General features: G+C 37.7%; 1 protein-coding gene across 1 annotated transcript in view; it reads left to right on the top strand.

Annotated features, from left to right (window-relative positions):
• Window positions 1-10235, top strand: part of MAP3K5 (mitogen-activated protein kinase kinase kinase 5) — a 99256-nt gene that overhangs the window by 68926 nt on the left and 20095 nt on the right. Inside the window, exons 13-18 of the mRNA XM_063390292.1 lie at window positions 1417-1512; window positions 2972-3053; window positions 4262-4395; window positions 8328-8455; window positions 9378-9514; window positions 10127-10232. Coding sequence (XP_063246362.1) covers window positions 1417-1512; window positions 2972-3053; window positions 4262-4395; window positions 8328-8455; window positions 9378-9514; window positions 10127-10232 — 683 coding nt within the window. The remainder of the gene's footprint in view (window positions 1-1416; window positions 1513-2971; window positions 3054-4261; window positions 4396-8327; window positions 8456-9377; window positions 9515-10126; window positions 10233-10235) is intronic.

Consider the following 10235-nt stretch of genomic DNA (forward strand, 5'->3'; position numbering starts at 1 on the left):
TCAGTTTAAAAGCTCAAGACATTGACTATCTTCCTGTGTACACTACTTAGCATTTATGAATTTTTCTAATGTAAAAACAAATGAGTCACCACACCCAGAGACAAATATTCTTATAATAAAGCTCATTCTTTTAATAAGTAGCTTTATGAAAGGCAGACCCCCCAGCTTGTCTGAAGAGTCATTTGTTTATCAAAATTTACAGGGTTTTACAATACAGCAATCACAAAGGAGAGCAAGGATCAGACAATCTTAAACACCTATTAAAGGCTCAAAATTCCAGGTATTTCCTGACACTTAGAAAAGTCCTTTTACATTAATCAAATCACCAATTCTTTGGCACAACATAATACGCAATTCTACTTAATTGTACTACAAATTGAGTAGTAACATGATGGCTGTCTTGATCCATCTAAAATTGATTTTGCTGGGACTGTGGATTTTGTCCAGTATATTAATAAGCTTAATAAGGAGACTTAATTTGTCTTGATTTCTCAAATACTACATTTTTATCCCTTGTAATAGCCCTAGCCATTTCCCTCCACCTTTTTCCAATATAGTATGAATCAATTATACTGCATCAGCTTGACAGCTGGCACTCAATATGTAACAATGTGACCGAAAGAGCTATTTCAAATAACATTTAATATTTTCTATAAGGAGCAGAGTAGTGACATACATATAAAACAGATCTGGTGAATGAATATCTTTGCACAAACTGGCACCTATTTGGGGGGGAAAACTGACAACTGTACAAGAGTTTGCATCTCTTCTGTTTTTCCATTGAAATGTTTATAAGAAAATGGCATACATGCCTCCTCTTTATCATTGCTCTGCAGTTGTAGCGGATAAAACCAAAATTCAAGGAAGATGTGAGCAGGAACGGGTGGTAAAATAATCCACCTCACATATAGACACTGACTTAATTTAAAAATACTTTTCTAACTTACTATCAAGGTACCAGTTAACAAGGAACTGAGTAGAAAGTTTTGTATTCAGGATTGAGCTGTGGCTGATGTCTAAAACACAAAGAACTCATTATTTCAGTTCAAAGTCCAACTTTCTAATACTATCCTGAAAGGATGTTTCATTCTGGTTGCAGGAGTGAAAATTAGGGGCATTACCTAAATGTACTGAAGACAAAAATGTCACAGGTTAATGAAAACATTCCTATGAATTTCTTTTCTCCTACTCTTTCTTGGGCAATGTGTGGACAAGTGGGGCAAGCTGAATGCTAGCAAACGTCAGAACGTGAACTGTGGAGGACACAAGAGGGTGATTTTACAGTGAGGAAAAACTATAGGTTCTCAGATTTAATCTGGTGTTTTCCCATGTTAAATGGGTTGATCTGTATGGTTTGACAAAGCTGGTAGAAGTCTAAATGCATCTTTCCAATAACTTTCTTGGCTGTTCTTTCAGCATTTCCAAGTTTGAAGAGCGATGCTGTTTCTTGTACGTGCTGCACAACTCAGATGACTTTCAAATCTATTTCTGCACAGAACTTCATTGTAGAAGGTAGGTCACTGCTGTTATTTCAGAAAAAAAACCATGGTCTGTGGTGGGATAGATGGTGTCTGCATGCACAACAGGGACTGACTGTTTCAGAACTATGGTGCAAGTTGATCTGAGTGTCCTCACTGATCAGCATCTTCTGTGTGAAAGCTTAATGCACAGCACCCTGTGTACCTTAGTACACTGGATATCTGATGTGTGAAGGGTCAAAGAACAAGCTCAGGCAAACATTAGAAACAAATACAATTATAAATGTAATTATTTTTTAACACACACCTTTCTGGGATTAGTTTTGTAATACTTATTGTATTATGGCTTAATAAAAGTGTGTGCCCCCAATTCAACAAAACATCCTAAACTTTAGAAGGACTTACTGAAGTGGGAACATTTGGAGTAAAAACAAAGTCTGGTCAAGATTTCACTGTAATTGTAAATACATTTTTTTTGTAATTAGGAACAAGCACACTTGATTTCCTTTAGATCAGCATATGTTTACATAAGTAAGATTATACGTATGTCCCTGCAGGAAATTTGGGAAAAGTTTGTTGCACAAAATTAGGGATGTCTCCATTTCTCTAAGCTGTGTTTCTGCTCCATAAACTTGAGGCTGTGGTGTTGAATTGACCGTGGAAGCATTCCCAAAGGAAATTTTCACATCTTTTTGTGCTGCAAATGCATCTTTATGGCTGCAAATTTGCCTAAAATCACTGCCGTACTCTCTATTAATGACTGGATCCACCTCACAGCCCAATCTTTAGATTGTTCTTTCATTCATTCCAGTTCACATAGGTTCTTTTACCATGTTCATTCCCCTTCACATCTGAACTCTTAAGAGATGGGCAAGCAATACCTTAGCATGACATGGTTTTTGTACTTGCCTTCTTTCAAAAGGGTAGAAGTAATTTATAATAGTATTTTTTAAATGAAAGGTTATTAAATAGACATCCTTTTCACTCAAGGAAAAACTTGAAGCCGGAATTCCTATACTAGAAATACTCTTCCAAATGTAGCAAGACTTGCCAGCACTTCTCATGATGCTTCAGTGCTTTCGATGGACATAAAGAAATGGTGGTTTACGATGAGAACTTCAACTGAGCTGTAGATTTTGAAATACTAATTCCATTACTAACTTCACATATCATAGATTTTTTTGTACATTTAAAAGAAGTAGAAAAACTTCAGATTTTGATGGCAAAATCACCATTTAACAATTTTTTTTTTCTGACAAGCAAACCTATACAGTGAATGTATAAATTACACTTATATATACTTATATATACATTGCTATTACATAATGTGTAGTTATATAAAATAATAATTACTCTACTTAAGTCCTCTCTTGGTCCCTTCATTACTTTGTTCCTATACTGTCTCAAGTTACTGGCTCAAGCATGTGTTTGCTTTTTTCCTCTCTTTTTTTTTTTTTTTTTTTTTTTTTTTTTTTTTTTTTTTTTTGGTACAGATTTTTTGATATGGTGAACAGTATCACTGAAGAAATGGGGAAGACTACAGAGGAAGGGGAATGTGATGGAGACTCTCTGGAGGTATTTGTACTTTTTTTTCTCCCAACATACAAAATTATGGGCTTTGAGTCTAGCACTTCACTGAAGTAAATTGTTCATTCCTTTTCCAGGGATTAGTGAAGTCAATTAGTGAAGTTACTGTTTATGCTGTGTTCTCACCTGGACTTTTATCTGAACACACATGTGGCTGGAGAGGGAGTACTGGTGCAATGCAGCACTTAAAGTGTTAAAGAAAGCATTTAAGCTTTCTTTGAGGTGACAGGGAGCAGGATAGAATACCTGAGACCCTGTCCTATCATGAGAAAATCTGGTGTCCTGAAGCTCTAGAGACATCCATAGCTAACTGAGGGAGTCAGTGTAATGAATACAGACAGCCCTCTGTCCCACTTTTGATATTGGCATTTTGTAACACATTTATAACACATTTTATAATGTTCTCTCTCTGAAATCAGAGATCGGACAAAGAGAAACCACTGGGGTGACTTGTGGCAGAGAAAAGAGACTCTATTGAGAACCTTAGGGTGTTAGTTTATTTTAGCAAAAAGAAAAGCAGTGGGTGACTTGATTACAGTGGATAAGTATTTTTACAAGAAAAACAGCAATATGCTGCTGGTCTCTTTAATCTGTTGCAAAAATGTAATTCAATAATGATAACAAAAAAAAATTGAATTAAGAGGCACAACTTTACCGTGAGAATAGTTTATTGCTGAAACAAACTACTAAAAGAGGTAGTGGATTTTTTTTTTTAATTAAAAAGATACCTGTCTTTATATGGAAGAAAATAAAAAATACTTTAAGTAGGCCTAAGCTACTGTGTTTAGCACAGGAGTGAGCTTGTGAAATTCTCTCTCTGTGTTACACAAGAGGACAGATCGGTAGTCTCTCTAACAAATGTTTTTGGGCTGGCCTTAAACTCCTTGAAACTCAAACTCAGCTGAAACCACGCTTGATGCCGGGCCGTGCTGAGTGACGCCCACGGGCACAGTGTGCTGGCCGTGCCCGAGCGGGGGCTGTGCTGGATTTGGCAGGGTGGGAGGTCTGGGGAGCCCCGGGAGGGAGGAGCGGAGCGCGCCCTGCGCCTGGCGCGCACCGAGCGCCCCCTGCCGCCCGCGGCCGCGGCGGGCTCAGCCCGGACACGCGGGGCCGCCGGACCGCCCGGCCCGGCGTCAGATGGAATAAATGTTATCCTTCTCTTCTACTTCATGTTGTTGTTGCTGTTTGCTTTGCAGTATGATTATGAGTACGATGAGAATGGTGAGCGAGTCATTCTGGGAAAAGGAACGTACGGCATTGTGTATGCAGGACGAGATCTGAGCAATCAAGTCAGAATTGCTATTAAGGAAATCCCGGAGAGAGACAGCAGGTATAGTAACTCTGGCTAACTCCAAATTCTGTGTATTACGTGATTTCATCACTAACATGGTCGATGAATTTGCTGATCAAGGAGTGCCCCTTCTACAAAGTTGCCCTTAGGTTACCTGGCTGTGCTATATAGTGGTGTCCCCTATCTTTGTGATTAGATATTCCCAAGTTGTAGAGTAGATTGTGATCACAACTGAGAATTTAGATGTTTGCTGGATTTGGTACTAGTTTTTTTCTCATTCATTAACAAAATCAAACCAAACCAAAAAAACTACAGAAGTGCAGAATGTGACTCAAATACCTGGCAATGAGCCCTATTTACTTAGACATACTCAGGCATGTCCATATAAAATACCTATTGACATTTGTAATTTGTGCAGTCCTTTAAAATTCAGGGCCTGAATTGTTGATAAAGACATTCTTCTGTCTTGTTTTTGCACCATTTATTTTGAAGCCACAAAGCATCAGAATAAATGATGTGGAATAATCTCTTTGTTAATTTTTTTTTTAATGCAGAGTGTCTCTATGTATGTGTAACCCTCTCTCCTGTACAATGATTGCCATGTAAGGACCAGGCACTTAGTGTCCTTTGTATTTGTGTATCTGAAGACTTCCAGGATATATATACATAGTTTTCCACAAATATTGTGACAAAAGTGATATGAAATCTAAAGAGTTTTCAAGTGAAACTGACTGTATTAAACTGTCAAGTTTGACTCAGTTTCTTTTTCATGGTTCTGCCTTGTGGGCTTCCCTTTGGTTATTCTGTTCTGACTTGTTTTTTTTTCCTTTGACATTTAAGAATTAATGCTTGTAAATCTTTTAGAATTCATTTATAGATAGGCTGTTCAAATGGATATGTGGTCTAATAATTTTTCCATTCTCATAATATTCTAAAGGTACTAGAACTTAGATTATGGAGAGGGAAATCCTTCTATCCTCTATATTGTTATTCCAAATTGAACTTCAATATATTTTATGACTTCCCAGAAAGTATGGTCTTATTACATAAAACATTCTGTTGACTCAAAATAGTTGCAAGTTTTGTGTATGTTAGAAGAAATTTGCTTGTAACAACTGTGATTAATAGAAAGATAGCCTGAATACAGCACTAACTACTTCAAGGGAAAAAAAAAATCCAGATTTTTCTTCTCCAATATACATTTTAAAAGAATTTTCAAGGGAAAAGATTTCAGGTTCAGTGTGCAAAACATACCAGAAAAGAGATTATTAGGAAGCTGTTAGTCTTTCATCTAAATGTTTAGAGGTCTCCAGAAAGAATTTCAACTATTATTCTTTAACGGCAAAGTAAGAAAAAATTATTAATTCACTTCTGGTTAATTGTAACCTGTTCTTATCACACTTTGAAAGCAGTCTATAAAAAGAAAAAAAAATCTCTGAAGTTAATTTGTATAATTTAAGAAGTAAGAATTGCCACCTTTTGAATTTGTAAAAAATATTTGAGTTCTGAGTCAGGCAGGGCTGGAAATTAAAATATTTCTATGCAAAAACCAGTGAGTCTTCAATTTCACTATATGTTGAATAAAAGCTATTGAATAGTTTACTTATCAGAAAATGTTAGACTAGAGAGACACATTCTCTGTTCCAACAAAGGGGAAATCAGGAAAAAAGCCAGGACAGCTGCTTGAAGGAACAAGCATCACCTGGAAAACTCAGACACAAAAAGGAAGCCTACAAAGGGTGGAAGCAAGGATATGGAGCCTGGGGAGAATACAGAGAAATTGGATATTGTCTGAGCAGCCAGGGATCAGGTTAGGAAAGATCGAGTACCTAATACAATTAAAATAGAATGGCCAGGGATGTCAAGGGCATCATGAAAAGCTTCCATAAGTACATGGTGATAAAAGGGAGGCTAGGGAAAATGTGGACCTTCTCCAGAAGGAAATGGGAGACCTGGTTATCCAGGACATTAAAAGGCTGAGGTATTTGACAGCTTTTCTGCCTTAGTCTTCAACTAGTGCTCCAGCCACACCACCCAAGTCACAGGAAGCAAAGGCAGGGATTGGGATAATCAAAAACCACCCACTGCAGAAGATCATGTTTGAGGCCATCTGAGGAACCTGAACATGCACAAGTCCATGGGCCTGAAGTGTTACATCCATGGGTTCCCACTGACTGGAAAAGGGAAATAAACCCCAAGTTTTTAAAAAGGGAATAAGGAAGACCCAGGGAACTAAAGGTCAGTCAGTCTCACCTCTGTGCTGATTGTGATCATGGCACAGGTCTCTGTAAAACTGTGGTAATGCACATGGAAAATACTGAGGTGATCGGTGACAGCAGACACGGCCACACTAAGGGCAAATCGCGCCTGACAAATTTGGTGACCTTCTGTGACAGGGTTACAGCAGTGGCAGATAAGGGAAGAGTGACTGACAAGGCCAGCTTGGATAAAGCCTTGAGCAACTTGGTCTAGTGGGAGATGTCCTTGCCCACGTCAGGAGGGTTGGAGCTTTAACGTCTCTCCCTAACTCCAGCCATTCTATGAAGATGATTTGGAATTTTTGTTCATACCATTTAAAGTCTTCTAGTCATTAAGTTCTAAAACAAAAAATGTTACATCTTAGGGAAAGATTTTATTATGGCTCTCTTTTATTTGCAAAATTATTTTGTTTGACAAGTCTCAACTGTGCTGTTTAAAAGTACAGCAAGAAGAATTATAATAGTCTTGCTGCTGCTGCTCAGAATTAGTATCTCATTAACAGAACTCAGGAATACAGTCTTTGATTTTGCATTTCTGTATGAGTAACAGCGTAGTCAGAATCTTTATAATCATGTGGAGAGGTAAGGCAAAACTCAAATTAGTTTTTAGTAAACAGACTCAGAGTTGCATAATCACACTCTTCAGTAACCAAATAATTATTTTCTGCAACGGTTGTTATCCAATGGGATTTTCAGATGAACACTTTTTTTTTTCTTTTCCCAACACTTTTTAAGAGTTCAGCCTCCACTAGTAGCTTGATTTTCTTTGAGGGAGAGTGATAGCTACTGGTGCCAAAAGGAAGTGGAAGTCACAGGTACTTTTCCTGTGACAACCCCAATTGCAAATGCTGCTACTACTTTTCACATTTGAACTGACAGAAGGAGGTCAGTGTCCTTCATCTATTTCAACTACCCTGAAAGTGTTGGCACAGATGTTAGAGCTTTAGAGAAGATAGCTACCAGACTGTCAGCGTATTGTGTACATTTTGCCAGAAATACACAGAAAATGCACAAAATCTGGCAGCTGGCCCACATCAAAGGGAAGCATTAAGGCAGGCCTAAGTTAGGGAGAGTGTCAGGTTGGACCTAATATATCAGCTCAGCACATCAGCTGCTGAGCTCTGGTGGTGGTCAACACTGGAGAAAGATCCTGACTCCAGAAACTTTCTTGGCAGAAAGGCTGTTGAAAAGCTTATCTCTGAAAAATACTTGGCCTTGGACTAAATTGAATTTGGTGAAATTGTTTTGATCTATTCTTCTAAATATCTCTCTATTTCTGTTTTCTTACTCTGATACCTCATCTTGCCTTCAGCAAAGACTTCTGCTTTAAAATTTAAATGGTGATTCATTTTCATTATTGAAGTGTTTTTATTTACACTAGCTTTATACTTTACTAGTTCACTTTGGCACCAATATGGATCCAATCACTTTCATAACTGTTTATTCTCTTGGAGTTAGACTGGAGTGGAGTTTATTTTTCAGAAAATCTTTTTCCTCACTCTATGTGTTTTTGTAACATTTTGTGTGTAGGAATACACAGTATTATATATATTTTGTATATGCTATTTGTATTTACATATGTTTACATAATACTTTTAGTATATGCTGGTCATAACCAGTGTTGTTAAATTCATTTAATACTCATTTTCAATTTAAGCTGTTTCAAGGCTTTCTTCACCGAGATCAGGAATAAACTGCTTCTTTGCTTTCCAGGTACTCCCAACCTCTGCATGAAGAAATAGCTTTGCATAAGCATCTCAAACATAAGAACATTGTCCAGTATTTAGGTTCTCTTAGTGAGAATGGCTTCATCAAAATATTCATGGAACAGGTGCCAGGTGGTAAGTTTTGGGGGAGACTGGTTTGGTATCCTTTCAGCATTTTGAAAGTATAAAAACATATAATAGGGCCATGAGACATGTTTCATACAAGTGTAATATATTCTGTAGTGTCTTTTTCTGAAGTCAGTAGAGAAAACTGTGTCTTCAAACTGCTTGAGGAGTTAGATATGTTGTACGACAGATAAAGCTCAGATCATTGCTATAGCAGGTGAGCTCCTTTTACCTGCAGATGAGTGGAGGACTGACCCTGGCTGGCTCCCAGGTGCCCACCAAAGGTGCTCTGTCACTCTGCTCCTCAGCTGGATAGGGTGGAGAAAATGCAACACAAGGCTCATTGGCCGTGATATAAGGACAGGGAGAGATCACGCATCAGTTACCATCACAGGCAAAATGGACTTGACTTGGGGAGACTTATTTAATTCATTGTCCACCCAATCAGGGTAGAGTAATGAGAAATAAACCCAAATCTTAGAAACACGTCCCCTCTACCCCTCCCTTCTTCTTGGACTGAAATTTACTTAGGATTTCTCCTACCAGTGGTGCAGGGGCATGGGGAATGTGATCAGTTCATCAATATTGTCACTCCTTCTTCCTCATGGGGTGGACTCCTCACTTCCTGACCCTGCTTCAGTATGGATGGAGTCCCTTCCAAGAGAGACAGTCCTCCATTAAATTCTCCAATACGAGCCCTTCCCATGGGCTTCAGTTCTTCACAAACTGCCCAGGAGATACATAGACTTTCACTTTAATTGTGCAGGCCAGTGGTCATGCAAGTAAGCATTTGACTAGAGAGGACTTTGATTATGGATGAAATACCCACAATTAGATTGGTATTGATGCTTGTTGTTACTTTTTTCCTTTGGGGGAGAAAGCAGAATTTAATGGGATTTTTATTCTCACTTTTTGCTCTCCAAAATTACAGGTAGTCTTTCTGCTCTTCTACGATCAAAATGGGGACCATTAAAAAATAATGAGCAGACAATTGGCTTTTACACCAAGCAGATTCTGGAAGGATTAAAATACCTCCACGATAATCAAATAGTGCATCGGGACATAAAGGTAAGAATTTGCAGAGAATTAAGCCTGGTAGTATTATGTAACTGCATAGCCATTTATTTGTCCTGTAATTTAAAAACTTTTTTTCTGAAAGCTCTCTGCTATTCTGAATGGATTAGGTAGGTGAACCATTGTTGATTTCAATTTGCACTAACAAAATATGTTTGAGGGTTTTTTTATTCTAGAAAAATTCGCATGTAGCAACTTAATATGTGATAAAATATATATTTCTTTTTCTGTTTTCAAAGACATGACTGAACTTTCATAAAATCTGATTGAAGTGAAGAAGATTGTAGATGGGATAATTAGCAAGTTCTTTTCCAAGGAGATTGCAGATGAAAAAGTGTTTGGCTTGTTTTTTTAAAAAAAACCCTTTTTTCCTCTCTTAGTATTCTTTAACTGAATTCCTTCTGGTAAGAGAGGAAATTCACTTTGAGATTAAGTTTTTGTTAATGGGATTGCATAAGGCAGGAACGTTATTGATTTCTCTTTCATCTCCTCTCTTAAAAAGTCACTTACTTAGTAAAGAGTGCATTGTAGAAACAGGTTATGCAAAACGTCTTAGATGAAGGGTCTGCAGAGAAAAATAATTGCTCTGCATGTTCTTTTCCTCAGGGTGATAACGTGCTTATCAACACATACAGTGGAGTGTTGAAGATTTCGGACTTTGGAACTTCAAAGAGACTTGCAGGAATCAATCCTTGTACTGAAACCTTCACTGGTA

The sequence above is a fragment of the Prinia subflava genome, chromosome 2, assembly GCF_021018805.1.
Source record: "Prinia subflava isolate CZ2003 ecotype Zambia chromosome 2, Cam_Psub_1.2, whole genome shotgun sequence".
Classification (NCBI taxonomy): domain Eukaryota; kingdom Metazoa; phylum Chordata; class Aves; order Passeriformes; family Cisticolidae; genus Prinia; species Prinia subflava.